The sequence below is a fragment of the Stegodyphus dumicola genome, chromosome 12 (genome assembly GCF_044657685.1).
Source record: "Stegodyphus dumicola isolate Sdum_Otavi_A_Nest chromosome 12, ASM4465768v1".
Taxonomy (NCBI): Eukaryota; Metazoa; Arthropoda; class Arachnida; order Araneae; family Eresidae; genus Stegodyphus; species Stegodyphus dumicola.
The window spans coordinates 13,774,813-13,791,870 of record NC_140779.1 but is presented as its reverse complement, the minus strand read 5'-3'; the positions used below and the strand labels follow the sequence as shown (position 1 = coordinate 13,791,870).

The 17,058-nt window shown below is 31.3% G+C and overlaps 1 protein-coding gene and 1 long non-coding RNA gene across 4 annotated transcripts in view; one reads left to right on the top strand and one right to left on the bottom strand.

Annotated features, from left to right (window-relative positions):
• The window catches only part of LOC118187859 (semaphorin-5B-like), a 317,610-nt gene that overhangs the window by 295,680 nt on the left and 4,872 nt on the right, over window positions 1-17,058 (top strand). For both annotated transcript variants that reach the window (XM_085827486.1, XM_085827485.1), the window contains 8 exons: window positions 541-742; window positions 3,707-3,783; window positions 4,013-4,149; window positions 6,187-6,354; window positions 10,939-11,112; window positions 12,968-13,342; window positions 13,599-13,778; window positions 15,240-15,392. In XM_085827486.1, coding sequence (XP_085683612.1) covers window positions 541-742; window positions 3,707-3,783; window positions 4,013-4,149; window positions 6,187-6,354; window positions 10,939-11,112; window positions 12,968-13,342; window positions 13,599-13,778; window positions 15,240-15,392 — 1,466 coding nt within the window. The remainder of the gene's footprint in view (window positions 1-540; window positions 743-3,706; window positions 3,784-4,012; window positions 4,150-6,186; window positions 6,355-10,938; window positions 11,113-12,967; window positions 13,343-13,598; window positions 13,779-15,239; window positions 15,393-17,058) is intronic.
• Window positions 7,606-17,058, bottom strand: part of LOC118187860 (uncharacterized) — a 45,414-nt gene continuing 35,961 nt past the window's right edge. Inside the window, exons 5-6 of one of the 2 annotated variants that reach the window (XR_015044361.1) lie at window positions 7,999-8,080; window positions 7,606-7,875 (exon numbers count right to left, since the gene is read on the bottom strand). This is a non-coding gene — a long non-coding RNA (uncharacterized LOC118187860). The remainder of the gene's footprint in view (window positions 7,876-7,998; window positions 8,081-17,058) is intronic. The other variant, XR_004758029.2, reaches the window with a different exon arrangement.

Genomic DNA, 17,058 nt, shown 5'->3' with positions numbered 1-17,058 from the left:
TATTAAAATGTTTATGCCTTAAAAATAAAACATTCTTAGAACTAACATTTTTTAACAATTTTATGTGTATACTGTATGTTGTCACCAACAAAGTCTGCTTGGCGAGATTTGTGCCGGCGAAACAAAGTACCAAAAATTTAATTGCTGGATAAAAATTAAATATTTACCACAAAATTGTGAAAATATGAATGCTGGTACTGCAGCATCATGAGTACAATCAAACTCTTAGATACTCTTAATGTTGATTGTAAAATAACTGGCTGACTCTCACATTTGTGGAGCATATTTTCAAATTGCCTTCGCTTGACCTTGAAACATTCCATGGGGTTTCATTTTTTATTCTTCAAGATAAATGAATTTAAAGTAACATTTTGCTACATATGTGTAATTAATTTTTCAGCATTAATCATGTGCAACATTAGCAAGGAATACTTTCTTTCTCATTATTTCTCTTGTTTTGAAATCACATTATTAGCTGTATGTGTTATTTTGGGGGATGATAGTATTATAATTAGTAATCTTAATATTTGTTTTCATTAGGTACAGCCACATTATTGTTGATATTGTGCAGACTAAAGCTTCGGGTAATGTGCATGTTATGTTTATTGCATCTGTGGAAGGAGTCATTCAGAAGCTTGTTGTCATTCCAGACACAAAAGAAACATGTCTAATTGAGAAAATAAATATTTTTACTGAAGGCAGTAAGGATAGACTAAAAGTTCTGAAACTTCTGAAAGATACGGTAAGGCTTTACACAGTAATACTCAGATTTGAAGTTTAGCATTTTGTGTATCATATCTCTTAGTACAATTTAATGTTTCATCATCTTCAGAAATAAAATGATAAATTGTACCTGAATATTGGCAATGGAGAAAATGGCATACCTGCCAACCTCTAAAAATAAAAATTCAGAAGATTTCTCCAAAATTCAGAAGAACACGAAGAATTAATATCATGCTTTGATATTGAAAAAATAACAATTTATACAAATAGAAAAAAGAAAATTATACTTACATTAGTAAATCTCAGTTAAGTAGTAACTAAAAAATTTATTAGGAAACATAAAACAAGAACATAATGTTACACAAAAAAATTATTGCAATGAATTTAGAGTGCATTTTTTGGCTTTAGCCAAAAATTCTTTGGAAAATTCCTGTCATAACAATTAGTTTCCTCATAACATTTAGCAATTAAAATGTTTTCTAGAGTTTTTGGTGAAATTGAAGAACGAAACATAGTTTTGTTTTTCTTTACAACACTGAAGACTCTCTCGCACTCAGCATTACTGTGTGGAATTACGAGAATAGCACATAAAAACTCTTGCTAGTCTATCATATTTTGGTGTTCCATGAACTCTTTTTTATTCTTTTTAAGGCACCAACGAGGACATCAAGTTTATCTTCTCCAGAACTGGCAAAGTCTTCAAACTGTGCAGCAGAAAATTGGTTCTGTAGTTCATCTAAAGCATCATTATGACATTCATTTTCTTTAATTGTTAACAAAAATGGAAATTTATCAACAAAAAAACGAATCTTTTCAAAAGATGAATTTTCAATTTGTCAAAAGATGAAACATCCATCTGAAAAGTTGACCGGCATGATCGGCAGCGCTTAGCGGCACGTTGTGTTCGATGAGGAATGCAGTAAACAAACACTCTGCCAAAATGACATCGGCATCCGAATGCGTAGCCGAATTTGAAAAAAAAATCATCCACTTTCTTTGACGTTGTCGAAGCCGAAGCATTAACTTCATGATTTTTAGACTTAACATGCTTCACAATGTTGATTCTTCCACCGTGACTTGTTATGAAGGCGCACACGTTGCAACAATGCATAGTTATTTCCTTTGAAGGATTCTTTAGTTGTTGGAAATTTGGCTTTGTAGGCAGGCCGAAACTATTGAGAATATGGATTTTTTGAACTCATTTCGTAACAACGACGTATTAAGAAAATTCGTAGCACGTGCAAGCAAAAAAAAAAAAAAAAAAAAACAGAATCCGACAATTCACGCTCGCTCAGTCCGAGCTGAGTAATTCCCTTGCTGCTGAAGCGAACGCGAAAAAAATAATCTGGTGCCCACAAAGAAGAGTGGGAGAAACAAGTTCAGCGCATTGGATTGGCTGGTTAAGTGGCGAGTTGGGAGAAACCGCAGGTTACTGGATTCGAAGTAGTCGGTAGTTGGCGGTAAAACACGATGCAATTGGCGAAAAATTCTAAAATTTCGACCAAAAATCACTAAAAACACTCGAAAAAGGAAAAAAATCATAAAAAATGGATTACGATCGTAAAGACAAACGCATTTTCGTAAAAATTACGAAAAATTCGTAAAAGTTGGCAGATATGAAATGGTAAATTGTGAGCTATTCCTGAATAACAACTATGGGAAAAATTATAAAATCAATTAATATAGTCGTTCTGTTGGAGTATTAAAAGCTTGTTTTGATTGAAAGGACCCTTGAATTATGCATATATTTTGTATAGTTTTGACATATATGTTTAATATGTTAAGTTGTAGTGTTCCTACCTTTTATCTATTAACTGTGGAGAAACCCAGTGAACTAATTACTAAGTGAATAATCGCTTGAGTCCAGAAGCAGAAACATAAAACTCAAGAAAGCTTAATAACCCTTTATTGCTCAAACTAATGGTGCACAGGTGGTCCCTTTCTCAGAGCATACAACAAAGCCTCCACTTGGGTTTAAAATATAAGAAATAAGAACTTAACTAATGACTAACTAAAGATATTTAGCTGAAGCTAACACAATTCTAAACTAGTTGCCCCTAAATATCGAATTATCTAGCAAAGCTATCAACAAGGGCATGTAGTACGGCCAAGTGTAGTAACAGCTTAGAGATGGGGCCAAAAGGCAAACATGCGCTAGTCAAAAACTCTGATTCTCTCTCTCGAATTCAGTGGAACTTCGACTTAAATACTGCTCTACATTTGCATTAAACGCGATTCTAAAAACTGATTCTGGTAAGTATTTGTAAGCTGAAATTAGGAGAGATAGAAAAGGAGCTTTAAAAAATAACTGTTATAAACTTGGGATAAACCTTACAAAGTTAATAATAATTTTGTTTTATGAAATTAGCTGGAGTTTACATAAAAGGAATATGAAATTAATCCTTTAGGCAATCACTATAGTTCATAAATCATGAATTTATGTGCTTATATTTTATGTGCTTCAAAAAGTCGAATATTATTTCAATTTGAACATTTCTTGTATTTTAAAGTGGATTTTTTTTTACAATTTTTGAAGAACAGTTATGATCTTATTTCAACCTATACAGAATGTTAGCATATTATTACTACTATTACTACTAGTAATTCTTGCTCATTTATTTTTTTAAGTTTAGCCCCCCCCCCAAATAATTAATCATGTTAATTATTAATTTTTAAAATTGATTAACATATTTTTAGAACTAAGCTTTCTTTAAAAATAACCTTTTCTTTTTTTGTGAACATCTCAAGTTCTTTATCTCTTTACTGCTATGCAAGTATTAGAATTATGAATTAGTTCTATTTATTGTGTAATGCAAAATAGATGTACTGCGATTACAAAAAGGAAAAAAATCACTATTATAAGTCACTTTTTTGGGGGAAAAAGGGGAATAAAGTCGCAGCTAGTTATAAATATGCACATCTGATCTGAGATTCATTTATATGCATTTCATTTTCCTTTTAATATGATATAGCTTTCTTGCAGAATTCATTGTATATTGGAACAGAAGAATCAGTTCTTAGGATCCCCGTCCACAGGTGCAACCGATTTCACACAAAAAGGTGCAGAATTTGTTCTCATTTATCTCGTTTTTAATGCTTATATTATAAAATAAAAAAAGTTTTGAATAATTGTTTTTTCACATCAAATACTGCAAATAAACAATGATAAAAACACCTTGGCTATTTTCTAGTCTACATCTCTCTGTTGTATCTTCTTCTTAATTATCATATTTTATCATGATGTAGTGAATTTTTTTCTTTAGTATTATTTTTTAAATGCATTTTGCAGTGAATGTTTAAATGCAATGGACCCTTATTGTGGTTGGAATGATAATCAAATGGCTTGTACAACAGCACCTGGCAGAAACCCACTCAGAACATTTTGGCTCCAAGAGGAAACTTCTTGCTCAAAAGCAAAATTGCCAAGTACGGAAATGAAAACTTTTCTTTTTTATTTATCGTAACGTAATGTTTTAAAATTGCAGATGAATAGTATGCTGTTATTAATGATTACTATGTTATGAAGGAACTTCCAGTTTGCCACTGCCTTTTTATGCAAATATTATTTGAGTGATTTATAATTCTTGAAGATAAATTCCTAATCTTTTAGTAATTTAGAAGATGAGTTATTGATATAAGAACAAAAAGAATAAATCAATTAAATTTTTTGCTAAAAATATATAAAAAAAGTAATTATACAAATTTTTGCAATCCTTTGATATTTTGGATAGGAAACCTCATTCACTTCACCAGAAAATGCCATCCAAATTTTGCAAAATCTTCTTACTATAAAATATTTAACAGCAAAACTATATTTTTAATGAAACTAAAGTAATAAATTATAAATATAATCCTAAATATGACATTGGATCAAATACATAAAATAATCTTATCAATTTAAATTATCTTTTAAAATATACTCATACCTTTTTGCTACTGCATATTTTATTACTCTATAAAAACACTCATTTGTAATTATTTATTCTGAATATTCAAGATTCCTAAATGTATTAGGTATTTTGGTATTTTTTGTCTAAAGTTAAGGATGCAGAATGGTCATTTACTTCCATAAGTTTATCTCCCTTCGCTTATCAGAAGTCATATATTCTGTATCAAATATAGTATTAATTAATAGCAAATTAGTGGTATCAGCTGTAGTTATCTAGATACTATTTTTTTTTTCAATTCATATAACATGAAACCAAAAAAAAGCAAAAACTCCATTTGCAGATAAATATGTATTTCTGAGATTAGATATGCAGATGTGTCACTCTCAGCTATTTAGATTTTAAATGATAAAATATGTTTTAAATAAATGCTATAAAACGTATGTACTAAAACTACAATAATCTAGTGAAAAGAAATTTCGGTATTCATGTATCTACTGCTTTTAGTTATTTTTTAGATGGTACAACTGAAATGCTATTTTTAAATTTGAATGTGCAATAAAGTGATACAAAAAAGGAATGATTAAAACAACAACCAATTTTAGTGCCACAATCTGAAAAATAACTAACTAAAAGCAGTAGATTGCATACCACAATTATTACAGAAATGTCTAAGCTTTTCTTTAGAAATGTCTAGAAGTAAGCAATTTATAATAGAAATTTAAGAATTGCAAAAATACAGTGAAACCATGAGATAAATCTGAAAAATGCTAACAGAGCCCTTTTCACATAAAATTTGCTAGATATGCAGCTTCTTAATTGATTTTGTTGCCTTAATGGGTTAACATCCTTTTCATAAAAGTATCATTAGAAGGAAGTCTTGAAATAGATAAATTAATTAAATAAGAAGAAAATTATAATTCTTTTTGAAGAGACGAGATTACTTTCATACATTACGAGGGAAAAAATGTGTGAAAAGTTCTCAGATTTCTTTGCCTTCATACATAACAGAAAGAAATGCATGAAACGTTTCCTAATTTCTAGCAAAAGACATTTTTTAATGCTCTTGCATTTCTGCCTAGAAAATACAGAGCAAAAGGCTATTTTTTTGTTCTTAATTCTGAAAAAAATTTAAGCTTAAACCATATAGTTTTTTTTTTTTTTTTTTTTAATTTTTAACATTTCTTCTTTTTTAGATTCCTTTTAATTATGAAGTAAATATTTGTTATAACACTGTTGCTGATGTATTTTTCTAAGATGTGGAACATTTACTTGCATATTTGAAATTATATTGGACAAACTTCTTTAATTACACCTTAATTTGTTAACAATTTTCTACCCATATGTTCGAGAATAATATATATGCTACTGAACAAGAATATAATCTAATAATATAAATGGGGGGGGGCAAGTTTTAATAATTTTAAATAGTACCATGCCAAAAAGGATGTTTAATGCAGTGTTTTATTCACATTTTTCAGAATGAATAAAAATGGTGTTATCAAGGACTTTGTTGATTTTGTTTGATATGTTTGAGTATTAATTTTTTTATAAAAGTCTTTATTAAATATTTTAGTTGATGGGGGATGGAGCTCATGGAGTCCTTGGTTTGAATGTTCTCAAGTTGGAAATGAAATATCAGGTGACAGATGTCTGTGTCAGACTAGAGCTTGCAACAACCCACCTCCTGCAAATGATGGTAAAGATTGTGAAGGAAGTATGGTTAATGTTGCTAACTGTTCAAGTAAGTACCAATTAAATATCATTCATAATTTGACAATTATAGAATATGTAGATCACAGTTCTTTCGAGCAAGCAAAAAAGATCATATATTTGATATGAAGTCTCTTGAGTATGTTATTTTATTAAAAAACAAAATTTATTAATATATAATTAAATTGAAGAGTGGATCTGATAGTGTAGATGCAGTACATATTTCTGATAGCAACTTTTTTCAAAACTGAATGACTAATCAAAAGTTAAGTTTCCAGATTCAGAAGATTTTAGCCTCTTAAACTGGGGGGGGGGGGAGTTAATGGTGTGCATGCTTCATTTAGTACATAATGCATAATTTTAGTACTTAGCATAATATAATTTTAATAATTAGCATTTTAAAAGTATTGATAAATTTTGTTCTATGGAACACAAACAATTCGTAAAAGGCTTTAGTTATAAGCAGTTTTACAAAGATTTAAAAAAATACTAGTTTTGACTAATAAACTGACTGATTTTAAAAATTCTTGAGTCTTAAGATCGTTATTAATCTAAAACATTTCACCTTTTAAAGTTTCAAACAGATAGTCCCCTTCAGAGTTATAATATTAAGATTTTTGAAATAAAAATATTTAAATTAAAGTAACAAAATTGTAATTAGTTAAAAAAGAGTTTTATACAGGAAAATGTCCAATAAAATAAAATCTATTAATTATGATAGTCAAATTTATTCCCCCACAAAATAACTGGATTTTTTTAAAGAAAACTTAAAAAAGCCTATGTGAGAATAGTTTATAATATAGTTAGTTATATATGATATTAAATAGTTTTTTTTTTAACTTATATTAGTAAATTTACATCTTGTATGAATTGGGTAATTAGGCTATTCAATTCATCTCTAAATAACTGGTGTATAAAACCAGCTACTGGTAATATTTAGCTATAGTAAAAGGGCTGTGTAACTGTAAAATAAGAAAAGTTGCAGCAAATTTCAAAACTTAGTGATCCTAAAAATTTGAGAAATGCTTAGAAAAAAGTCAACTAATTTTCAGTGCATTGTTTACTGATAAAAAGACAGCGTGTATTCAAGAACAATAAAATCTCTAGTACAACCTAAAAGATCCAAAACTCATGTGCAATATTTTGTTTACATCGAGTGCAAATTTTTAAATGGAATAGGAATTTTGCTTTTTTTAACATACACAGATGCAACCATCTCAAATAAAAAAGACTACATTCAAATATGGTGTAAAAAATGGGAAATCACGCTTTGAATAAGAAATAAAAATATAAAAAAAAATTTATTGTTATCAGATAATTAGATTTATATATTTTATGTAAAAATGGTGAATTAATTTATAAGCAATATTGAGAGATGGTGTTTCTATATGGTAAATACCAGCAAAATGCCATTCAGGCTGCATTCTTGTCTTAGAGAAGAGCATCACTAAAAATTTCAGACTGGGAAAAGCATGAAGTACTATAAGTTGTCCGCATTTGGGAGTGCAGGTGTATATGAAGAGAAGATATTTTAGCATGTATGTCAGCTCACCTACAAAAAAATAATATAATTTTAATAATTAGCATTTTAAAAGTATTGATAAATTTTGTTCTATGGAACACAAACAATTCGTAAAAGGCTTTAGTTATAAGCAGTTTTACAAAGAGATATTACCCAGACATGTGGCTTATGACATGGATGTTCTATATGAGCATAGTGCCATCTTTGCCAAGCCATGCCACAGAAAGAAATTTTGCTGCAAGACAATAAACAAGAATTTCAATGGTGGAATTTGGCCATGAACAAAGTTCAGATTGATGCACATTTTAATATTCTGTGGACAAATTAAGTGGTATTCCAATATGGCAGGTTCCTAAACTGAAACAATAATCATTATTGGTTGGACATTCTTTCATGGGGTCAAATTTTCAGATAGTATCAAGTGTGCTAATGCAGTTAACATTTGGATGAATTGCTTATATGGATCTATGTTTGAAGGAGATTTATTAACTGGGCAGAGATACCCCCAGCTTTTGTAAGAAAATTTAACCTGCATTTTCAGATGGCATTATTCTGTTCCTTATGGTTCTAACATGGCAGCATAGCATTCCGGTCCAGTGCAACACTTCTTTGACAGCTGCATTTGGAGAACAGATCATCATCTATGTTAAATGGTCTCACAATCATCAGATTTTCCTCAAAAGAATCTTGTTTTCCTTGGGGCTTACATAAAAGTTACATATGTAAGCCAAGTGTATTGTAATGTGCATGCAAAGATATTTTCTCCAGGCAGAATTGACAAACTACATTTTGTTTATCCATTAAATTATACTTTTGTACTTATATCTGTCTTTATTACTCGAATGTTGTGATAAAAATTGCATATTCCTTTGAGCAATTTGAGGCTGTAGAGGTTTAAATTTATTTACCTGATGTGCAATATATCTTTTTATACTAAACTATTAGTTACTGTACAACGTTGGGACTGACTTTTCTCCATATCTCTTACAATTTTTAAGATAGGATTGCTAAATACTGAATACTTAGTGTTAATCTCTGCACCCTGTCTCATTTTCTGGGGTACAGTTCTTCTGCTCTAGCTAGCCATCACATTTCATAAACATAGCTGACTTTGATTATTAGTTAATTAAGAGTAAATGGAATTTTCCTATTTACTTTGTGTGTGTAAGGATACATACATACATACATGCATGCATATTTTATACAGGGTAAATCTGAACAAGGGGACAAAACTTTATGGGATGATAGAATGCAGCTATAGGAGCAATATTCATCATCGAATGTATGGTTGGAATGCAAACGATGAGAAGTAGGTTTCCCATGAAACATTTAAACAAATAGCACAAGAGTGAGAGGAGATACTTCAGAAAACATTTTGTGAACAGGAATGTAATTGATATACATGTTTAGAGAAATTGCTCAAAAGACTTTACTCCAGCTGTAATGTTGGCTTCACACATGCACGATAGGGACTGGCACATATTTGCGAAGACACCAGGCATAACCTGATGACTAGATCCATATTCATTTTAATGGGGCATTTGGTAGATTAGACTTTTCATATGGCCCCACAGGAAAAAGTCCGAACAGGAGAGATCCAGTGATCTTGGTGGCCAAGCTATGGGACCACATCAACTAATCCATTGGCCTGAAAATTTCGCAGTTCATATAACCAGCCATCGTCTCGGCAGTCTACAGTAGAAAATGCCATTGGGTACGAGGACAAACAATTTTTATACCATTTACGATGCCACCTAGCAGTTTGCCGTTTGCATTCCACCCAGACTTTATACAAGGTGTGTTCGAAAAGTTCGGTGAATTTTACCATAAAAAAAAGGAAACGAGAAACAAGCAAAATAGCTTTACTGGCCTTCAAAGTACTCGCCATTAGCAACAATACACTTTTGACATCCGGGTGTACAAATTGTTGGAAACTGTCTGCAAACGCTTCTTTCGGTATGGCTCGAAGCACCGTTGTCACACGTTGGTGGATCTCGGTAATGTCGGAAAAGTGTTGGCCTTTCAGAAATCTTTTGAGGCGGGGAAACAGGAAGAAGTCCACAGGAGCCAGATCTGAAGAATATGGACGGTGATCCAAAACTGGAACCTGGTTTCCGTCTGTAAAGCATTTAAAGCACTCATAAACACACTTTTTACTCGCTGCTTCTTGACCGTAAACTTTCACTAACATGTCACGTGTCTCCGTCGCCGTTTTGCCTAACTTGAAGCCAAACTTTATGTGTTGCTCCATGTCACACTGACAATCTTTCTCACACTGACTGTGTTAAACTGCTCATAGTGTGCGCTTCCTCTTATCTGTCGTAAAATGGCCGTTAGATGGCTCTAGATGACATTTCTCTCACTGCATCTACGTGAGTGCAAAATCCTAACCGGCGCAGTTTATTAATTATGAGACTAATTACCGAACTTTTCGAACACATCTTGTATGACAAATATTGCTTGTATAGATGCATTATTTGACCCCATAAAGTTTTGTCACCATGTTCAGATTCACTCTATATATATATATGCAGTGTAAAATGCACGTACAAATATAAAACAGGAACTTAGAAGTTAGAGAGCTAGCACAAGGTTTATATTACAGAAAATAATGAAAACAAATTAGTGCATTATTAACTTACCTTTCAAATTAAGTTCTTTTTCTTAGCATGACACTAAAGCAGGCACTAAACTAAAGCACTCAAGGGTTATATATCCCTTGAGTGCTTTCCCATGGTGAATAATCTAATGGTTCATGCAATAAGTCATGCTTTCAAAAACAAGAATTTTACATTAAAAAAAACATTCTTATATGAACTATTTCCAAGACAATAATCTACATTTTAAAGCACTCTTTGAATTATTATTTATCTTTATATTATCCATGTATATATATCTATGTTTAATGCCAATACTTTTTTGTTCCTTAATTCAAAGGGTGTGGAATATGTTGATATTTATGTTTCAAATAATAGTGAATATAATTTTTTGATGATAATTTTAATTGTTGTAATTTTATTCATGTTAACAATATTTTATTATCATAATATATTTTGAACAATGAAACTACATTTATTTACATTTGCTTAAAAGGAAATGGGCAGTGGACCGAATGGTCTTCATGGTCATCATGTTCTCAGTCTTGTGGTTTAGCCATAAAAACTCGTAGACGGACTTGTGGAAATCCGGCGCCAGCTTATGGAGGGAAAATATGTATTGGTCATGAACGTGAAGAGATCTACTGTACTTACAATCCTCCTTGTCCTGGTAAGCATTAAAAAAGTTATATGACTTATTAGTTAACTCATTTTGATATGGACAACTTTTTAATGAAAATTTTTTTTTTCCAAGTATTTTTTATCAGACATTGTTTCTTCTGCATGCAAAATTTTATGATTTGCACATTTAACTCAAGTGAATGCTGCATATTTGTAAAAATATTTTGATGCATAAAATATTTGACCTTAATTATTGTGTCAATGTGTTTGCTACTGAAACTTTTAAATCTATCATCTGAAATAAATTCTGTTCTGCTTTCTAATAAATAATATTATTGTTACTTTTTTTTATGTATGTTGCATACTTATCTATTTGGTGGATCAGTTTCTAAATCAATACAGTCAAAAGTCGTTAATTCGGACACCCATAATCCGGAATGATCTATAATCCAGACCTCAAAGCTACAAACTTTCTGCGCATGCGTCGCGTTCACGCATGCGCACAGGCGTTTACGAGAGTGCATAAGACCCTTACAGCTACAAATATGTTTGTGCGCATGCGCATTTAATGTGTAACGGAGTTATACGCTAAGCTAAAGTTATCTAATTCAGTTAATGTTGCAGATTGCGTTGTTCCTTAATCTTCGAATTGGATCCGGCTTATTATTTTTTGCAGACTGTTAGAGCAATTTTATAAAAGTAAGCTTGAACTTTCGATTTTGTCAAATAGAATTTCCGATATATATTTACTACAAAGCGAAAGTATGTTTTGAAATCCGAAATCTGTTTATCAATTTCACGCTGCGGATTGGAAGTTGATTTGTCAGCACTATCCTTATCTTCAGGGCAGATGTTTTTATTTTATTTGGCTTATAATTCCTTACTAAGTGTAGTATTTCATCTCGATGCACTCCGTCTTTGATATGATTTAAATCAAGTTCCTCGTCATTATAATTCGCTTCCCATAGTGAAGAAAGTGACCCAGAGGTTATTGAAAACGAAAACATTTCGATTGACAAATTAGTCGGTATTCTCAACACAGCAATTATAGGACTTGAACAGCGGAACTTTGTAACTGAACAAAAAATTATGTCTGTTTAATAGAATTAAAGAGAAAGTATTATCACAAGAAACGAAGCAACTTACATTGAAAGAAATGTTCAATAATGTAAAATAAATATTAAGGTTTTTTTTTGTAAATTTTGATACCCTTTAGATCATAATTGTTCTTTATTTCATGAATTACGGTTTCATATTTTTAATTTTGTAATTTCTGCATGCCATCTTACCAGATTTAAACTGATGATCTATAATCCGGAAAAATCGATAATCCGGAATCGCCGAAGTCCCGACGAGTCCAGATTGACGACTTTTGACTGTATATGTTTGTTCAGGGTGACAAAATAATCCATCAATGACAAATATGCAAATTAATTCAATACTACAAGTATGCTGAGTTCTATCAAACAATGAATTGATAATTACTATGAGAGATGCATAAATCAAATTTATGAGTACTATATACAATAACAGACAAAATATTTATTCGTGTAAACTGTTTAAATTTTAAAAGAGCCACTTAACTTAAATAAGTTTATTTTTCATATTAATAATCCATACATCTTTGAATATTTATTGTTGAAATATTTTATGCATCTTACAGAGATCAGATATGGTGAACTTCAGAATAAACTTCAGCAATACATTTTGCTGCACTTTCATTAGCCTTGAATCCAGAAGTTTGATTTAATTTATTACATAATGTATGCAGATCTTAAAGCCTTTGTATAAGCATTTAAATTGCAACTAAAATAAAATGTGATCTATAATTAGTTAAAATGTTGTTAGATTTTTTCATTAATTGATATTTTAACAATTAAGTAAATCATTTGTTTCTTATAAAGTGGCAACTGTTTCACCAATTGATGGACATTGGTCAGAATGGAGCACATGGGAGGAATGCAGTGCACCTTGTGCTGGTGGAATACAGATTCGACGGCGACGTTGTAACAGCCCGCCTCCTCAACATGGAGGCCGAGAATGTTTGGGTTGTAACCAAGACTTTAAATTTTGTAATTTACATGCATGCCCAGAGGTGAGGAAATCCACTCCTTGGACACCGTATCTCCGAGCCAATAAAACAAAAGATGGCTTTTTTGAACAACGTTTCAGATTTTCATGCCGTGCTAATGTTCCTGATGAGTCGATGCTCAGAATTGCTCATGTGAAGAAGGAAGAAAGATTTTGTCTCGAAGGCAGCAAAGCATGTTTAGATTCAGGTTAGTCCAGTTATTGATAGAGCTTATTACACAGGAATTGACATTTTGCAGTTTACGTGTTGGTGAAAATTATTTCATAAATACTGAATAATTTCAATAAATACATCTGTAAAAGTTTCATAAAAGATTTTAGATGTATTTTAAATCTGAAAGTATTTAAATTCAAAATGTTTAAATATTTTGTAAAACTGAACATTTTCATTACATATTTCAAATTAAATATTACGTTTTATAATTTTTACTCTTATCACAAAAGCTTTCTTGAATATTGAGGGTGACTGGTCAGTTTGGTCAACCTGGTCTGAATGTAGTGCTACTTGTGGTGGTGGAGTCCAATATCGGGAAAGAACATGCGATGACCCCAATCCCACAGATGGTTCACGGTGCATTGGTCCTGCACGGTTAGAAAGACCATGCAACATTGAAAATTGTGAAGGTAAGAACTCTCTGAAAACAAAAATTACATAGTGTTCGTTCTGTAACTTAAAATGGAAGAGGAAAAAAAAAAAAAAAAACATTAAAAAGGGCTTAATGAATTTTAATGAGTAGTCTTCAAGAACAGATCAGTGCAGATAAGCACTTTTTAAATGATTTTCCATTCACACTGACTTGCACATACAGTAGAATCTGTCATACCGGCAGCACTGGAGGCCTTATTGATTCTGAAGAAGGTTTTTAGGGTCCCAGAGCCGCTCATGAAAACATCTCCCAAAGTATAATACTGTCACCAGCAGCTCTGTATGACCTGCTGTACAGGGAGGAGCAACTGTTCATAAAGAAGATGGAATATCCTTACACGATTATCAATGTAATGAATGAGAAATTGTGATTCATCAGGCTAGGCAATGGTCTTCCACTTATCCATGTCTTGATGTTCCTGAGGCCCACTGTATGCATAGTTTACAGTGAGGTTTGGTCAACAGAAGTACATGAGTGGGACATCTGCTGCACAGTCTCATATCCAACAGTGTCTGCTGAACTGTGTGTTCCAAAACATTTGCAATTGGACTGTATTGGGCTGTCCCTGAACAACTGTCAGTTTCCGATGTCCCTTTTCTTTGATAATGTGTGGGCATCCAAACCTTGCTGTTTCCTGCTGATTCCACCATCATTTATCTACTCTGCATAAATACTAACAATGTCAGATTCTGAACAACCTCCCAGTCATGCAGTTTCGGAGATACTCATTCTGAGTCTTCGAGCCATTACAATCTGCCCTTTATCAAATTCGCTTAGATTAGCATCCTTTGCATTACTTATATAAGTAAGTGCAAGAATGATTCCTTACCTTCTTCAGCAGTAGTTAAACACCATTTAAACTTAATCACGTCATCCAGAGGAGTTAATTGAAAAATGTGGGGATGGTCATGTATATAAATTTTTAGACAATAAAATAATTGCAAAAGAAGCCACAGGGGGAAAAAATGCAATAATAAGATTCATACAGGTGTACACATTCATAAAAAATTCAAGTGACTATTTAAATATTGAGTTGTTCATTGGGTAGTTTTTATGATACATAGCTTGGAGTAAATATTTACCCTTGACATGTATAAATGTATGCATGTGCTTAAAATTTAAAAATGCAAGTTCAGAAAAAAGTATTATGCAAGCAATGCATTTGAATAATTTTGCAGTAAATTCACATGAAATTAATACTATAAATTCTACTCTATAAGCTAAATTATCTGTGTTTGTAAGTTCATTATAACCATTTCTTTGACTGAAGCACTACAGCTACTAAACTAAAATAGAAATTTATTAAGAGGAAGTTATAATTGTTACAAAATACATATAATCATATTTAAAAGAAGTTATTTGTAACTGTTTAGAATCATGTAATTTGTACTTTTCTTAATACTTAATTTCTACTTCAAATTTAAAAAAACTGTTTTAGATGTCCAAGGGTGGGAAGAGTGGTCAGTATGGTCCCTTTGTGATGAAAATCATGAACAACAAAGAAGACGCAAATGCAAATTTTCACACACACCTAACAATTATTGTGTTGGATCAACAAAAGAGATTAGGATGTGTATACCTAGTCAGCTAAGTAAGATTTAATAATTATGTTTTATTTATTTAAATGTATGAAAATTAACTCTGTTGAGATACATATTTGAACATTTATCCTGAATAAAAATGGAAATCTCAAATCTTTTATCATAAAAAATAGTTAAATATTGAAGCAGATATGAAGATATAGTTGTATTTTAATTATTTTAGTTATATAAGCATGTTTTTGTTGGCCTTTTCTTAGGAAATGTGTACTGTATTAGAGTAATTAATAATAGTTACATACAGAGATGCAGAATCATTTGAACTTCAGTGATTCTGGATTTTAGATCATTAGTCTAGTACAGGGGTTCTCAACCGGGGGAATTCCCAAATTTCGTACTTTCAGGAGGGAATGCAATCAGCCTTTTATTTAACTGTTAAGCATTTAATTTTAGATTATCAATATGAAAACTACTTTTATTCAAGTTTTGGTATTTATCAACATTTTCTATAATTTTCTGTTATTTAATTTATAAAAACCTGTTAAAAACAATCTAAATCAAAATAACCACAGATGGAGTTTTGGAAAAGATAGGGGTGAATGATCTAGGAATGGAAGGTTGAAAGCTACTGGTCTAACAGTATCTATAAGATATAGTAATTTAATAAGATGACATTTAGAAATTGTGGTATTAAAATATGAAAGTTGTTTATGAAATAATGAAGCATTTATTTTCTGAAGTTGAATCACAATTTAAAAAAAAAAAAAAAAGGCTTAATATTTGTTTTATTAAATACATCTTAGATAGACATAATTTCTTATTCAGTTATTAAAGCTCCATTGTTCAAATCCTGTAACTGCTACATTGCGAATTCCCACTAAACTTCACTAATGGTACTAATATTTTTGGATTCAAAACCATACTGCAGATTTTGCTGCCTGTCAGTTGATTAAATAGTTGGAACATTATCATTCCAATCGAAAACTTCTGTAGTATCATTTTCATTTAATATCACTTCCTCATATTTCTTCAAATTCTATCAATTGGAAAATTTTACTTTTGATATCTAAAAATCTTCAATTGAAAATCGCACCTATCTTCAGCACCATCATCGATGAAATATGGCAGTTGGCAATTATTATACGAAGTATTTTTAAACTACCTGCAAATGCATCCTCTCATGAACTTGCAATGCTCCACACAGCAAATTGTATGCTAAAATATTTCAAAAAATTGTTAATAGTCTTTCCAATGTTTAGAAAATTTAGCATAAACTTTTAAAAAGAGTACTTCATACTTGCATTTCAGCACACATGCACATTCAGCATCCTTCAGAATATTTTGGCTTGAATAATCAGGACAATTTCAGCATCCTTCAGAATATTTTGGCTTGAATAATCTGCTACTGGCTGATTTCAAATGTTGTGGAGTGGGTATAGAATGATTTCCAAATAAATCATCCATTAATGTTTGGGTCATCTGTGCCGTTTTATTTGAATTAGAAATCTTTACTCCATTAAATGATCAAAGCTGAACATACATTTGTGGTATTTGCATATGTCAAAGTCATTAATCTCACTTTGGAAGCTTTGACATCAGTTGCGGCATTTCCTGCACAGTGTCACCAAGGTGTTTGGGAACACATATTGCCAAAAAAGACTAGTTTTGTCAGCATTGTAAAACTGTTCTGAAGGTAACTTCACATTAGTATTGAGTTTT